This window comes from Condylura cristata, unplaced genomic scaffold, assembly GCF_000260355.1.
Source record: "Condylura cristata isolate star-nosed mole 26May11 unplaced genomic scaffold, ConCri1.0 scaffold00008, whole genome shotgun sequence".
NCBI classification, from domain to species: Eukaryota; Metazoa; Chordata; class Mammalia; order Eulipotyphla; family Talpidae; genus Condylura; species Condylura cristata.
This window is the reverse complement of record NW_004567109.1, coordinates 16,513,225-16,529,669: the sequence shown is the minus strand read 5'-3', so window position 1 is coordinate 16,529,669 and position 16,445 is coordinate 16,513,225. Positions and strand designations below refer to the sequence as shown.

The following is a 16,445-nucleotide window of genomic DNA, read 5'->3' as shown; positions in this document are numbered from 1 at the left end:
CTTTCCCCTTTTTTCATGTTGCTGTAATGACTTGGGCGTGGTCCCGGGTGATCTGGACACCATGGTGTGGTCTTTAGAGTAAGAAGACCTTTTAATCCCCACTTGGCCATGCTGTGACTGCATAACTCGGGCAAGTTACATAGCCATTGTGAGGATAAAATGCCTGACTCAAGGAATTTTCTGAAATTTAGCAGGACCAGGGTGGGAACGGAGTCTCCCCGCTCCCTGGACGAGGGGACTCCTTAGCTGCGCCTTTGTACACAAAGCCAGATGGACGCTCCGTCTCTTTGGTTCCGTTGTGTGATTCTGGATAGTGAGGCAGTGGATGCCAGAGGTGGGAGCGCTGTCACCTTTTTCTTTAAATTTAGCATGTGGGGTAGAACTAGCTCTTGTCTCACCAATACATAAATGCCTCAAGTCAGTGAGAGCCGGAGCTTGAGTGGGTTTGCCCTCCTGATGGTAACCTGAGTCGATCGTCTGTGTGCACGGTCCCCACGTCACCAACACATACCTCGGTGACTCTGCTGGGCAGGGCCCGTGTTAGCAGGCTGTGGAGCTATCCAGCAGCTGAGGTTAGTTTCTTCTTGTTTTCATGCAGGATTGTTGAGCAGTGAGTCAGTAACAACAACAAAACAAGCCACACAATCTGCTCCCTGCCATGGGAAGCCAGCCCCACCCCCCCGCCTGGGGAGTCAGAGCTGGACTGCTTGCTGAGCCCACCTTTCCCCTACAGTCCCGGGTCAGAGTGAGCGGCCTAACCCGAGCTTTAAGTTGTCAGATTGTGTGGGCCCTGACATGAGATGCTCAGTCCTTGCTGGGGAAACAACAAAACAGCAATCATCTCTTTCAGGAGTCCCAGGCATGATGTGGCTTCTCTCATTGTTCAACCATTTGAATGAGGCTTTGCCACTTGGCACCATGAAGACGCAGCTGTAAACAGTGGGTTACCCCCTGCGCAGCAAGCAGGGGGGCATAACCGAGGCGGGAAGAGCCAGGCTGGAAGAGCCAGTCTGGAGCTGCTTTCTGAACAGGAGGGCTGGAGGATTCGCTGTCATGTCCTCCACAGGCAGCCACCGAGGAGGCGGCGTTTCTGCCTTCCCAGGAAGATAGGGTTTCCAGAGTATTAGAGGTTGCTCCAGGCTCCAGCTATCAGCACTGAGACCCAGGGTAAAGGATGACTGCTAATGAGCCTCTTTTTAACTTTTTTGGCCTCCCTGAGTGTCTGTGGGACCTACATGCTTTTGTTAGGGGGCATAGCACAGAGGGAGTGAGGGAAAGAGATCAGATGGCCTGCTGAGGATGTGATGGCTTCAGTAGTCCCTCTTTTGGGTTGGTTTTATTCTGTAATGTGTCCCCTGAGAAGACAGACTAAGCAGCCTGGGTTACCCTGCAATTTCTCCAAACTATTTGCATGAAATACTGCAGGCAAAAAGCACAGCCCCTGATTGGCTGTTGCTAGGTAACAACATAATCATCAGGAAATTAGGCTGTCCTTTTTTTTTTTTTTTCTTCAACCCAGAGTATGTGTGTGAAATCAGCCTTGTGCGGGAAGAGAGAGGGAGTGGAACAAAGAGAGATAAATGGGATGGTCTTGAAGGCGGGGACACCACAGCCACAAACCTGCATCCCACGGTAGGACAATCTGCTTTGGGTTGGGCTCCTTACTCAGTCAAGCCAATATCGGTACATGTTCCTTTTTTATACGAAGGACAAAGCAGGTCTTGCAGGAAGAAGGGACAGAAACTCTGGAAGCAACTTTGACATTTGAAGTGATTTTTAGAAGCAGGACATAGTGCTTAATCTAGGAGGGTAACCTCGAGTGAGGAGGGGTAAAGGAAGGTATCTGGAGAGCTTGCCTAGGCAGACAAGAATCATTAGTTTGGCTGTAGAGTGCCTGCAAGGAACAGAAGGTGAGAATGTGCATGTGAGCAAGGATATGGCCAAGAAAAAGCAAGCATGCTTTATGAACGAGGAAGGAGACCCCACAAACGGAAGTTTAGAATCGTGGCTCTATCACTCAGACAACGCCTGGGCACGTGGTCCTGCTCTTAGTCAGCAGGGCAATCTGCAGCCTACCCTTCTGCCTGCTTAGACTTGGCAGGGGCATGAAGAGTAATATGCAGAGAGAGGAGGAGAGCGAGAGAGCATGTGTGTGCACGTGTTGGTGCGTTGTGCGTGCGCACGCACACCTGGCTGAAGCACCTAGTTCATTGTCAAGATTGCATCCTCGCATAACAGCGCGGAGAGCCGGGACAAGGGTACAGCCACACCGGGACATTCCTCCTGGGGACTGACTACCCAGAGAGACCACGCACACCTTCCTCTCCTTCCTGCTAGCCCCAGATGGCTTTCCCACCTCTAACCTCCTTGTCGTGCACTTCTTTGAGTTCCCTGGCAATGACCCTGCCCTTGCACTAGACCCTCAGTGGCCATACTGCATACTTCATTGGCTGCTACAACTGCAGGCAGGCTAATTGCCTTTTGCCATTCATTGTCTGCCAGATTAATGACTCCTCCTGTGTCTGGTTGCCCACAGCCTCCTGAGATTCCTCTGAGTGCTCTCTCCAGATTGTCTTTCCCTTTTACCCTCCTCCCCAGTTCAGTCTCTCTGAGCTGCAGGTCTGAGTTTCTAGAAGTTATTTAATGTAGCTGTTAAAATACCAGCACTGCCTCTTTTTCCCTGATCCAAGGAGGTGGTCCCCAGCATGATGCAGAGAGAACCATTTTTAGCAGTGGTAAAAGTACACAGATGTCTCGGGAACAAGACAGCATGTGCGCCAATATCTATGACTCGGGGGACTGTCCTCCCCCCAGAGCCCTCCACAATGACTTGCTGCCTCCAGTGAAAGAGCCTAACAAGACTCAGAGCCCCTGCCCTGGGAGGAAAGGCCACCTCATCGCCAACTTACAGTGGGCGAAAGCTTCTTTCCAAGCCTAGATTCTAAATGGGGTGAGCCCACAAAGCATCTGCGTCCCCTGTGTACAGATACAACAGGTACTGTCCAAGACAGTGGTTCCCCAAGTGTGGTCCCTGGGTCAGCAAGAGCAGAAACCTGGGGGTGGGTCCAGCAGTCTGTTTCGCCAAAGCTTCCAGGTGATTCTCACTATGCTAAAATTTGAGAAACACTATGAAAACGTGTGTTTTTAATAAGCCCCCAAGCAGTACTGACCACTCTTTGACAAAACCTGCTGTAGGAAGAGGGAGTGGTGGCACTATGAAATGGAATGACCTTCCACATGGCACGCCCCCTCCCCCATTAAAGGGTCAGTCAACCATATTTAAAGACCCACCCCCAAATGAAACTTCCAGCCACTTCAGTAGAAGGTCATCGCTTTATGTCTTCTTATGGTCTGGCACTTAGCAAACTGGGGCCCACAGGCTGAGCCCAGCCCACAGCCTGCTCCATGAAAGTCTGAGCTTAAGAATGGTGCTTGCATTTTCAAATGACGGGAGGGCGGGAACCAAATGGGGATACTGAGACGGTAGGTAACCCACAAAGTCTGAGCTACCTACTAGCTGGTCCTTTATGGGAAAAGTTTGCTGACTCCCCTTATATTTATTAGAAAATGTGCTGTTCTTATTTCTCCTCATAAACATCAATATCTGAATCATTTTGTATTTCATCTAGTAACAAGCACATGTAATTGTTCAATCAGTGGCTGGACAGATGAGAGGGACAGAGAGATCACGGTTGGGCAAGCTCCTTGGGTGTCCTGGGGTCCAAAGGAGAACCACTTTTCTACTTAGCCACTTTGTGGATTCCTCATCCATGAAATATGAACAGTAACTTCCTCCCCCTTGGGCAGATGATGGGAATCGGGGAGTTCGTACTAATGGATTTCTTTTCTTTGGTAACCAAAATGTTGAAAACTAGCTAGGCACTGTCCTACAGCTTAGAAAAAAGAGGTGATGTTTGAATGTTCGTAAATGGGAGAGTTAAAAATAAGCAAAAGCGTAGAATTTTTACTGGTGTCCAGTAAAAGGTTGTCCTGGACTTACACACTCCGTGCTATGAGCCCCTGGGGCCACGCAGGGTCGGCCCTGCCACATGCCAGCTCGGCACTGCTTGGTGGCTTCTGGAACTGCTGCACAAAACAGCCTGCTCTGTGCATCCACAGACATCAGTGAGGGCTGGTTTTGTGCTGAGCTGGAATCTTTTCTCTTCACTTTCTCCACTGTGTGGTCCCAGTTCTGCCTACTTAGCTGTCAAAATCAGCTATCTATCTCAGTTTTATAAAGATGAAAAAAGAAAGACGGTAGAGTTATGTTTGACTAGAAAGAGTAGGGGGTCCCAATGAGGTAGAAATCCCCTGTAAACAGTAAGCATGGGTCAGAATTCAAGAAGCTAAAAGCAGCAGGTGTGCTAGAGTGGACCACCAATGTGTGTGTGCAGAGTGGGGTAGAACTGGGCATTCCAAACACAATCGGAAGCAAGAGACTGGTGGTCTCAGTAGACCATAGATGACAACAGACACATGCATGTTTCTGCTAGAGGAAAATGGTAATAGCCCTTAGAGGTCATTGTTTGGGATACGTGAGGGGAAGAAGGCCCCAGATCTGGGGCCTGGGGGCTCCCGGAGTTGTTTTGGGATTCTCAAGCTATGAAGACACTACCATAACAAGTTGCTGGGACAGAAGCAGAGCAAGAGAAAGCCTCTCAGGAATGGCTGAGTCCTCTAAATGGCAGCCCCAGCCAAAGCAGGGGGTTCGGGGTGGGGTGCTGAAAGCTCAAGTCATACCTGTCCATAACATTGGCAGGTTTGCTGTGGACTGCCCCTCCTGTTAGCAAGAACCTTGTGAGACAGTCCCTGGACAGCAGACACGCTGACGCCGTAGGAACCCGGGTCAGAGAGCCCCGGTGGGAGTAAGAACGGGACTCTGCCTCGCCTACACGGTCTTGAAGCCTTGGCTTCAGACCCCACACCTGACGCACGTCAACTCCGCCCTCACAAACGTATTTCTGAACCTCAGTTTTCTTGTGAGGAAAATAAGGAGTAGCTGTGAGGATTAGGAAAGACCCTGTGGACAGCAGTCCTGCCCTGAGCTGGTCCCCACTTGCTGGCAAGAACCCACCTTTGCCAGCACCAGGCCTCAGCCCATAGATTGCCTAGTGCAGGAAGGTCAGTCACGTGCAGAGCGAGAGTCTTGGTGGCGGGAAAGGCCACCGCTGTCTCTTCATGGCTTATCAGTGCCTTCTCCAGTCTCAGAGACACTAGGGACAAGCTCCCTGGGAAAGTGAGGTGCATGCAGAGATCTCAGGATAATGGGGTTCCCGAAGGACCCTGCTTCTCATGGGCTTTTTTGGCACTCCCTCATAGTGCACAGGCTGCCTTTTTCACATTTGTTGACAGCTTTCTCTGAATACCTCGAGACCCCCATAGGTCTGAGGTGTACCCCAGCTTGGAGGAGTAGAAAGTGAAGAAGCAAAGAAAAGAAGGAGGAAATATAGAAGGAAATTTATAGGTAAATGTCCATGCCCTTGAGCAAGTGTTTTGAAAGCCTGGCTGTCCCCTGGAACCTCTTCCTTGCTTACCTATGCCTCTCAGGAAGTAGCTGGGGCAGAAATCACCATTCAACCCAGAATCAGGCCAGTTCAAGGCAGAACATAGCAAAGGGTAAAGATGGCAAGGGTGTGTGTGTGTGTGTGTATGTGTGTGTGTGTGTGTGCGTGTGTGTGTGTGTGTGTGCATGCATGTCTGTCCTGTGGGAAACCGGCAGAATAGTCTCCCTCTTTAAGCCTGGGAGTTAAAAATCAAAGAAACTTCAATAGTATTAATGCCAACCGTCACAGCTCCCCTGTATTCTGTTCACTGAGTGCCAGGCACTTACACGTCATCTATCTACTGTAGCAGCCTCCAGGAGCGAGGCTCTGTCCCGGTTCTCCAGGGGAAGAGACTGAGGGCTGTCAGGCTGGTGGCTGCTCAGAGCCCCACGGCTCAGCTCTCTCAGCAGACTACCCTTCTGTTCCTAAAGAATCTTCTGGAAAAGAGGCAAACATTTAGACAATTAAAACAGATCATGGTTCTTTATAGAGACTTTTCCCTGTTACCTTGCCAGTGCTGAAAAATAACTGCTGCTTCTCCACTTTGTACTGTGGCCAAAGAAATCACGTTCCAAATCCCAGATTGTTCTCACACCCTCACACCCCCTCTTTGCTAGTGTCCTCAGCGCATTACACAAATCTCATCCAATTCATGTAACTACCGATTGAGGGAAACGGCATCTTATCTTCTTGCCAAAGAAACTGAGACCCAAGCAATGGCAGGACTTGGTTGAGGCCACACAGCTGGGTTTTGAACCCAGATGTTTCTCACTCCAGGCCCACGCGGTTAACCGTAAGCCACAGGGACACCACTGGACACAGATGGACTCTCCAGAGCATGCTTGGTCCACAACCCGCAGGCCAGGCCCAGCTCAGGGCTCATTTGTGACAGGCGCTTTACTGGCACACAGCCACGGCCCACTCGGGCCTGTCTGTGGCCGCGGCTGCAGGGTCCCAGAAGAGAGGAGCATTCGTGCAGAGGCTGTAACCCGTGAAGCTTTGCTCTCTGTCTACGTACAGAAAAGGGCTGCGGTTTCTGCCAGGGGAGATGCGGGCCGTGCAGCGGCCTCTTAGGCAATGAGGTTAGTGCCTGAGTGCAGGGAGTTTTCAATAGCACGGCTTTTCCTTCCCATGGCATTTTCCATTTTCTCTGCATAGTCTCAACCAGCCAGCACTGGCTTGTTCTAGAAACACTTTATAGTGTCTGCCTTCTAGAATTTATGAAGGGAACAGTGAGGTTTGAGAAAATGTTTATTCATTTAAGTGCCTGTGGTTCTAGTTCACAAAGAATTCCCTTTATTTTGATGGGTCGTATTGTATGGTCACTTTGACTTCCCAGCCTTCGTTTCCGGGAGATACTTGAGGGTGCCCGAGCAGCACGCAGGGCAGGGCACGTGGGGGCAGGGGACCTTTCTGAGGAGGTCTGGACCGCGTGTGCTTAGGATGCCCGCAGGGCACCAGGGCCTCCGGCCGCCAGGCTGGAGTCAGGGTAGGAGGGCAGCGCGGCAGCCCGGGAGGCGAGCAGTCTGCCTTAGTCCCGAGTCCAGAGGCTGACCACTGGGCTGTTCCGGACCTTGGACAGAGAAGCAGCCTGTGGGGAGGGAGCTAGAGCGAGGCCCAGCCTCACCCCATCTTTTCAGACTCTCCCCACGTTAGCACCACAGGCACTGGGACACCGCGCCTTTGTGGCGTGGACTGGACTCTCGTTTCCTATCAGCTTCTGATTCCATTAGGAAGAAACCCACCCCAGTTTGCCCTGGGGCTTTGGGCTCCATTTGGAGAGCTCTATTCCCAGTACCTTTCCCCCTCTACTTTCAGCCTCTGTCACAGCCATAATCCGCAGCAAATGGATTTCCTGACCCTTGGGACAGAGCCTCCTTCCCTAGACTTGGTGGCTCCTGGGAGGGCGAAGCCATCAGCACTTCTCCAGCTGCTGGGCTCTGGCCCCTGGACCACCGAAACCTGTAATAAGATCACTCTCCCAGCCAGTTACAGCACGCACGTGGTTCAGAGTGGCCCCTTGTGGCTGGGAGGAGAGAATTGACTAAAGTGGGGTCACAGCCTTCAGAGCCCAGCCTCCCACAAAACCACACAGTGAATTAGAACTCAGAGAGAGCCAGACTTCCAGCTCTGGATGTTAGCCATTAGTCAGATTTGGCTACAGTTCATAGTGGGAGTCAACAGGGGTGTGTGGCCTTGGGGAAGAAATAAGGAACCAGTTAGAAAGAGAAGGGAGGAATTCGAGTAGAAATTAAAAGAAAATTGAATAGGCGTGTGTGAAATGCTTAAAGCCTACGTTCTATGACAATCTAAGGGTTTATGTTTTCTAATGAGGGACCCCAGGGTTTGGGGTATAATGAGAGTAACCTTCGCTGAGAGGTCTTTACAGTCCAGGGCTCTGTGGCAGAAGGAAGGAGGGAGTGGTCAGGCACTGAGAGTTTAATTCAGGGAGGAAAGAGTCTCTCTGAATTTGCACCACGTTTCCTAATTAATTTCTTTCACTATGTTACCTTCACTATGTTACCTTCACTATGACGCCCATGAGAGGGTGACTTGTGGTAGGGCCTGAGCTACTGATTTCTCCAACCCTCTGGCTGAGTAAAACCAGTAGGTTTTCTGGGGGTGCCTTCTGGGTTCCTGGAGGAGAGGCAAAGGGGCTTTATCTCCTTGAGTGAATCACATTTCCCCCAAACTGGGGCTTGGTTGTTACATAGGAACAACAAGGGAGACTTTGGTAATGTTTTGTCTCTTAAGCTGGTGTGAGTTCACAAGCATGTTTAATATATGCATTACATAGAGCAATTTAAGATAAAATATTTAATAGACATTAATTAATAATTAGGGAGTTACTCAGTGGTCTCAGTTCCTTTCCACTTCTGAAAATCTGGGAGGTACACTCTATTGAGAACTTTGCCCAAGGCCATTGACGTAATGGCCCAGGTAAGATGAAGGATGTCACATGGGGAAGAGCTCTACTGGGAACAGACCTGGCTTTGAGTCCTAGTGCTGTGACAACCGTAGGTGAGTTACTCAAGTAAGTCCTCATTGACACTATGAGGACAGTATCTATCCAATATAGGAAGTCATGAATATTGATCAAGCATCTACGACAGGTGCTTGACATATAGCAAATACTCAGCAATCACAGTTATTAGTATAGATGCCACTGATGGAAAGTACTGACATTGAATCTCCAGTGCTATATGTTTTCAAGTAGTTAGGGAAAACTCTTCTGCTGAGGCAGAAATTAAGCTTTCAGGGGTGAAGTAAGATTGAGCTTGATACATACCAAACAATTCTATTCAGGCAAATCCAAAGTGATTGCTGTTGTCAAGGAGCTCAGAATCCAGTGGGGAAGAGAGACACATAAGCAGAGCAGCTCACAGAGGTTATTATTTATTACCTAAGCCCATACAGCTAGTAACACAGAACTGGTGTTCCCAGAGTTGGCATTACCTGGCAGCTAAGTCCACATCCTTCCTCTATTAGTACACTAAGGCTCCCAGGAAAAGTGAGCCACCAAAGAACACCCAGACGAAGGGCCGGGATCGTTTATTCAGCAGCAGCCTAAGTCTTAGAAAGCCTGGAGTAAGCTTCCTCCGCCTTCTAGCCATCCACTGCACACTTTCTTAACACCTCGCTCTTCTGAACACTAGCCAATGCCTCACTCACCCCTTTGCAACTTAGCACGTGGTAGGTAATATTTCTGTGCTTAAATCTGTATTTCATGCCCAATCCCAACCTAGTTTACCAGAGTTTTTAGCCCAGAGCTTTTGGATAGGGTTCAAAGGACTCATTAGCCACATCACTGTAACCACATGTCAGTGTACGCCTGCACATGAGGACCTTGAAGTGAAGATTCTTGTCACCTACCTCTTCCTATTCCTGGTACTCAGCCAGGTTACCCTGCAGGTTGTAGATGTGCAGATTGTGGGGAAACAAGGCACTTCCTGCTTCCTAGGTACAAACTAGTAACTATGGGAAGGTTCAAGGGGTGGTTGGTGGACAAGGAGTGCAAAGTGGTGCAGGGCAACTTTGTTCTGTAAAATTGGGGACTGTGGGTTCAGGGGATTCCATTGTTACTTCTCCTTTGAAGTGTTTCCTGAGTCTGTGCTTCCCTCCTCCGTGCTTTTCATGATCGCCTGAAGGGGAGCCAGAGAGAGACCTCCCTGAGAGCCATCAAAAGCAAGAGCAGGAACAGAGTGCATGAGGGAGGGCCTGGGGGAACCCCATGGAATCAGATGGGGAGAGCAAGAGGTGTGCACCCATGGAAGAGAGGGGAGGCCTGGACAGGCTGGGGAGGGGTTCCTGAGGCAGGAGGTCTCAGGAAGGGAGCTGGAGTGTGAGGCTGGGGGGGACAGGGGCGCGATGGCGGTCAGGCCAGGATGTGCAAGCAGGGGAGAGAGCTAGTGGGGGTCCAGGAGGAGGCCTGGGAAAGAGGAGAGTGAGAACACACGTGTGCAAAGGCGGCCAGAGCCAAAGCACAGTGGAGGAGGGGGACAGCCAGGAGTGTGCGCCAGGGAGCCCGCTGTGAGCACAGTGGTGAAAGGGGGTGAGCGTGAGTGCAGCTGGAGAGAGGCCAAGAACTAGGCTGCAGCCACAAAATGGGAAGACCACCACTGGGACAGAAAAGGCAGAGGGGGCGGGGGAGCAGAAGCCCAGAATGAGAGGGAGAAGAGAGGGTGCGCTTGGCAGTGGGTGAAGGGAGAGTCCAGGAGCTGTGGTCGGAGCCGCCCCTGCATGGGGAGCCCTGCTGTTTCTGCCTGCGTGGCTTTTCCATAAAGGAGTGCCAGACTCTGGGGGACAGCGTCATGTTTTATTTCTCAGTGTCCAGGCTGTAGTGGACCCTGTGCTTAGTTTGCTGCTACCCTGAATCCCCATTTTATTTAGCTTTAAAGATACATTTATTTATGCATACAGAACTGGGGTACAGGCCAGAGGTGCAGGGGCATTGAGAGGCTCCACCAGAGACTGAGTGGGGAGCAGAACAGGCAGATAGACTGAAGTACTCTGCTGAGGGAGCAGAGGGTGGGTCAGGAGAGGTCTGCCGCGCCATGTGGGTCACTTCTGGGGCCAGTGGCTTCGGAGAGCTTCATAATGCGTTGTTTTACCCCATTGCACCACCAGGGAGAGCCCCCATTTTATTTTTATGAGAATTTCAACTGAGGTTTCCTAGGGAGAGGTGGAAAGCAAGAACCAAACCAATTTCAGGGTACACCATGGGCAAGCAAGCCCCCCTGAGGTGCACCTTGGGGGAGGAGGGGTGCCCACCCCCACTGGGATCGCCACTTGTCCTTACCTCCATCTGCCTTTCAGTCTTTACCCACACTTACTTCAGCCCCAGGTGAAGCCCACCCAGTCTGAAGATAGCCTGAGGGGTGTTAACAGCCAGTCTGAGCAGCATTAGGAAGATGATAAGACATCACTGATTAGTTTAGTTTTTTGCTCGATTAGTATAAAAAAGCTCATTTTCTTCATTGAGTCAATGGATATAATCTGCAAGCAGAGAATGTGAATGTCTATGATGGGATGGCAAAAAAAAAAGTTGTATTAAATGGGTAGGAGAAAAGCTTACATGCATATGTAGGTGAGGTTTTAGGACTAGCATGACAGGAGAAAGAGGACCCTGAGCCCGGATGTGGGCATGCCTTTCCCACTCCTCCCCCCCCTCCTCCCCGCCTCCTCCCTTCCAGTCTTATCCCTCCCTGCTACTCCTCCTTCCCACCCCCTCTCCATCCCCCCAACACATTGCTGTCCAGGTCTTAATCCCCGCTCATGGGGTGGCCCGAAGGAATTCCTAGCAGCCTTAATGACCGGGAAAGGTCCCAGTTCTGTGCTGCAGGAGCTGGACAGTGAGAGCCAGGCTGGATTTTAATAAGTCCAGCAGTGGGGGTCAGTTGGTGAGAGCTTGACACTCTGCGAAGCATCACTGTCTTGTTCTGTCCTCCCGACAGCCCATGCTCTTTCACCTGACAGATTAAGAGACAGAAGGTTAGAGAAGTGTGACCTGCCAAGCTTTCCCAGCCAGGAAGTGGCAGCACTAGGGCACAAATCCAAGTCTTTCTGACTCCAAAACTTGGGATTTTCACCAACCACAGATCAGAGGGCGCTCAGGAAGTCCTTCATAAAGAGAAGAGACACAGCAAGCACATGCAAAGCTCTCTGGCTTCGAGTCTGGAAACAAAACAAACGTGTCCGTTTGTTTTCTTTATTTGCATCTTTCTCTCAGTCTATTCGCGCCAGATTTTTTAAGCCCATTTCTCTGCCCAAGTGTATAAATATAGGTAAATGATGCATTCTATGGTGTTCAGCTTCTCCAGCATAAAGACGTAGAAGTTGAAGGGTAGAGCTCTTCTGGGCAGACCACTAGGGAAAGGCCTCCCTGTCGCCTCTGCCGGAACAAGCAGGTCATAGACTTTAGCATCAGTCCGGTAGGATCCCAGGTCTTGCCGCGTGACTGACCCACGCCTGGCCCCGCCAGGCTCCCGGCAGGCCCGTCTCTGGCCTGTTTTACACGGGTTGCGCCACCAGATGACAGAGAGCTGAGGCATCTGCACGCGCCCACAGTAAGTGTCTGCCTTTTCCCTCCCAGCACCCGCCTGGCCTTCCACCATCTGCGTGCCCTGACAGTGCCATCCCACAGGCCATGGAGAATGAGCTGCCTGTCCCACCTACATCTAGCAGTGCCAGTGTCTCCAGCAATAGCAGCGGGGTTGGTAGCGGCGGCAGCTGCAGCAACAGCAACAGCAGTGTGGGGAGCAGCCGCGCCCCGGGCCCCCAGATCTCTGTGTACAGCGGCATTCCTGACCGGCAGACGGTGCAGGTAAGCTTCCCATGGGCAACCCTGCGTCTCTGTGGCTTTCTGCCGCCTTCCCTAAAGCTGCTGTCCATGGAGGGCCCTCCGTGAGACCCTCCGGATTAGGCGGCCAGCACGACCCTCTGCTACGTCCCGCCAGGTGTGGGGAGCTGGCTTCCCCCACCCCCGGAAGGATGGTTATTAGGTGCAGCTCTGTAAGCAGGAAACCACACCAAGCCAGAGAGACAGGCTGGAGGCTTGCTTGTTGGGTGGGAGCAGCCTGTGGCCAGGGCTCCCCCAAGCTAAGCGTAGGAGTGGGGCAAGGCTCACTAGTGCCCAGGCCGGGCACAGTGGAAGAGATGGCAGAGCGTGGCCAGGTGAGGAGAGAGGAGCACCTCTGAGGCCCGAGGGCTGGCGAGGCCTTTGCTTTGCTTTGGTGCCAGGGTGGTGGGGAAGCATTGCTGGGCTGAGCGTGAAGAGTGGGGGGAGATAACAAGGAGCCTTTGTCATCCCCGAGATTCACCTGCCAGCCCCTCTGGGAGAGGGGAGGGCAGCGAGCCCAGGGAGTGGTGCTCAGAGGGAGAGGGAGGAGGGAGAGATGGCCGCAGCGCTGCGGCACTGGCCCCTCTGCGACGCCCAGCGTGCTCTTCCAGGGACTGATGCGACTCCCGGGCAGCAGGGGCAGAGCCCAAGCAGTGTGCATCCTGCCCCGAGGCTGCAGCCCAGGGATGAGTTTTCCTCTGGCCGCTGCTGCAGAGCTGGAACAGGCCCTGCTTCCGAAAACTCGCCTCTCTTCCCCTGTCTCCTCCTCTGATCTGTTGAGCTGCGGCTCCCTCTGTGGTGGTCTCCCATGTCCCTCCCTCTGGCTCTGAGGCTGAGGAGTGGCAGGGGGAAGGGAGCTGGGGGGGCCTGGGGCTCTCAGAGTCCTGACTCCCGCCCCCCGCAGGGTGGGCTGGCTGGGGCGAGGGGCGCTGCTGCTTTGCCTGTCCCGCGGAGGCCCCAGGAGCAAGCTGCAGGCCAGACTGGGGGCGCACAGAGCTCCGCGCAGGGTTGTCTCCCCGCGGGAGAGGGCTCGGTCGTGGTGGTGGACAGAGCAGGCGGCTGGGGAGAGGGTGGCGCAGGCGGACAGCCCCTCTCCCCGTGGCCTCAGGTGATCCAGCAGGCCCTGCAGCGGCAGCCCAGCACGGCGGCACAGTACCTGCAGCAGATGTACGCGGCCCAGCAGCAGCACCTCATGCTGCAGACCGCTGCGCTGCAGCAGCAGCACCTGAGCAGCGCCCAGCTCCAGAGCCTGGCGGCCGTGCAGCAGGTGAGCCGGAGCAGGCCGCCGGGGGCGGGCGGGCGGGCACACGCTCAGAGCCCCACAGAACCCTGGCGGGAGGTGCACCCACCATCTGTCTCTTGGAGGCTCTGGTTACGCCCCTCGCCCAAAGCCGCCAGCGGGCCGGGAAGCCAGGGCCCGGTCACCAGAGAAGGCTGACACAGCCCGCCCAGTCTGGTGTTTGTAACCGAAGATGCGTCCGTTCCTTCAGCAAACTGTTAGGCACCTCTGTACCCCAGAGTGGGCGCCCCGTGGACCCTGTCTCTTTGGACTTGCAGCGAGGCCGGTCGGGGGGGACTAGCTGCCAGACCCACGGTGGCGCAGACTGGCTGATGAGAAGATGGGCGGGGGGAGGGCAGGCTGGGCACCCCAAACACTGCACAGCTAGGGGCTGGGGAGGGGGCGAACCAGACATGATAGCGTGTGGTGGGACGGGGTGCTGACAAGAGCCAGCAACAGTCCCTGTCTAGAAGTTCCCATTCGGTATGATGGGTCGCTTATTCCTAGGGCCTGCGAATGCTCAAAAGTTATTTCCATGTGAGTTAATAGCGACAGTGTTCTCTGTCCTCAAAAGAAATCAGATAGCAGGAGAGACCCGAACTTGTAGATGCTTGGCCTGGACGGGGCCTCACTTTATATTCAAGGGAAACTGAGGCATTGGCCTGCGGGCACGCAGGTGAGGCAGAGTGGGGGTTTGACTCCAGGGGAGTTGACCCTCCACAGCCGTCCAGTAGTGCTTCCCTTGGGGGGGGGGGCAGGGAAGTCCCTGGGGGGCTCTGGGGCTGTAGTAACAAGAGTTTCTGTTCTAGGCAAGCCTGGTGGCCAACAGACAAGGGAGCGCCTCAGGCGGCAGTGTGTCTGCGCAGACCCCAGCCCCGGCGACCTCGGTGAGAGGCGGGCGCAGGCAGAGCTTCTTCCCTGCCCAGAATGCTCATGGCGGCGAGTCTTCACCGCATAGAATGGTGGCAGGAATCTAGCCCTCTTGCCCTTCACTTTAATAACCCCAGTGTCGAGGCTTTCTGTTTCTCCCTGCAGCTTTGCACATAGGTCAAAGATGGGGCAGTGCTAGTGGCCTAGAGGAAGCTGAAGCCACCAGGGACAGAGGGGGGCTGAGGGGCTCAGAGTTAAGGGAACGCCCTATCTCTCACCGCCTGTCTCTCAGATCAACCTGGCGGCCTCCCCTGCAGCAGCACAGCTCATCAACCGGGCCCAGAGCGTCAACTCAGCCACGGCCTCAGGCATCGCCCAGCAGGCTGTGCTCTTGGGCAACGCCTCGTCCCCAGCCCTGACTGCAAGCCAAGCCCAGATGTACCTGAGGGCACAGATGGTGAGTCCCCAGCCTGGGCTGTGCTCTGCTCCGGAGGACAGAGGCAGAGGAGCAGGAGCTGGAGGCCGGGGGGGCGGGACCTGGAGAAGAGTGGGGGAGGCTGCGAGGCTTAGTGGGAAGGTGAATGCTCCCTAACTCAAGGACAGGCGGGATTCCAGGCTGAAATAGAGAAAGATGCCGACGCCCCCTTTCCTCCCTAGTCGTCCCTTCTCATCAGAAACCTCTCCCCAAAATGGACTGGAGAAGTAGATACAGGGGCCTGTGCCCAGATGGCCAGCATACTCGGAGACCCAGGACAGGGAGATGCACAGGCCCCTCACACCGGGAACGGGCTCCCGCGGCCATGGCCGGTGTGGAAACTGCCCACCGCTAGCTCAGAGGCCGGTACGGCTGACCAGGGGTCAGGTGGCAGCCAGCCGCAGGACTGTTGCTGCCCGGCGCCTCCCATTGCTGGCCCCCAGTCTAAATATGGCACCCCGTCACCCGTGAACAGTGGTTGTGGGCCACACGTGCCCTGCACCTGCCCGTGAGGTGCATGCCCTGGGGGACCCGGCAGGCTCCTGGGTCTCGAGGAACTGAGGAGACCTGGAGCACAGCAGCCCGCCCCAGCAGACAGTAGCCCGCAGCCCTGCCCTGAGCCAGGTCCTCGTGGCCCCGCAGCTCCCGGACACTGTCCTGAAGACAGCACGGCCCCCCTGCTCCTGTGGCCACAGCTGCGCACAGGCATCTGGACTTGCTCCAGCCCCCGTCTCGCCTCCCATCTCCTGTTGGAGGTGTGACCCCATTGCCCGGGCCTGTCCTCTCAGACCACAGGAGGCCACAGACCACTCCTCTAGGGGCCGACAGCCCCAGGGAACCTCCAACCTGCCTCCATCCTGGGGTTCTCATTCCCTTGTGGACCCAGCTGTCCCTCCTGGAATCCGAAAGCACATCTGCCTCCTCCCTGACCAGGGCCTACAGGCCAGAGTTGCAGTTGGGGAACGTGGGTTCTGGAGCCACCTGCTGCCAGGCGCTAAGCTCGGCTGGCGGGGGGTGAGGGTCACACGGACACCCGCAAGGAGGGCAGCTGGGAGTCTCCGGAATCCTGCACGAGGCAACCTGCTTCCCTGTGACTGGGGCCTCTGTGTAACCCCCCAACTAAACTCGGCTAGCAGTGACCAAAAGACATGTCGCCTGACCTCTTCTGGCAGAGTCCTGGTCTGCCCCAGCTGGCTCTGGCTCAGGTTGGACCTGCCCGATGTTCTCAGGCAGCCATCCCCGCCAGGGTCCCTGCGCCCTAGGATACTGGAGTGGCTTCTGGGGGTCCAGGGACATTGGTCCCCTCTAGGATGAGCTCCTCACGAAGCATCTGCAGGGAACCAGTTTGGATGCAGCTGCCGCCCCCTGGGGTCGCCCCCCCCCCCCCGGCCAGGGCAGGCACTGCAAGCAGGTGGCAGTGCCCGGCGCGCCCTTCCTGCC

General features: G+C 54.4%; 1 protein-coding gene across 3 annotated transcripts in view; it reads left to right on the top strand.

The window, feature by feature from the left end:
- PHC2 (polyhomeotic homolog 2 (Drosophila)) overlaps positions 1-16,445 on the top strand; it is an 83,562-nt gene that overhangs the window by 29,070 nt on the left and 38,047 nt on the right. For all 3 annotated transcript variants that reach the window (XM_012722459.1, XM_012722458.1, XM_004678764.2), the window contains exons 2-5: positions 12,136-12,366; positions 13,490-13,648; positions 14,470-14,547; positions 14,823-14,987. In XM_012722459.1, the coding sequence (XP_012577913.1) occupies positions 12,190-12,366; positions 13,490-13,648; positions 14,470-14,547; positions 14,823-14,987 (579 nt within the window). In that variant the 5' untranslated portion in view covers positions 12,136-12,189. The remainder of the gene's footprint in view (positions 1-12,135; positions 12,367-13,489; positions 13,649-14,469; positions 14,548-14,822; positions 14,988-16,445) is intronic.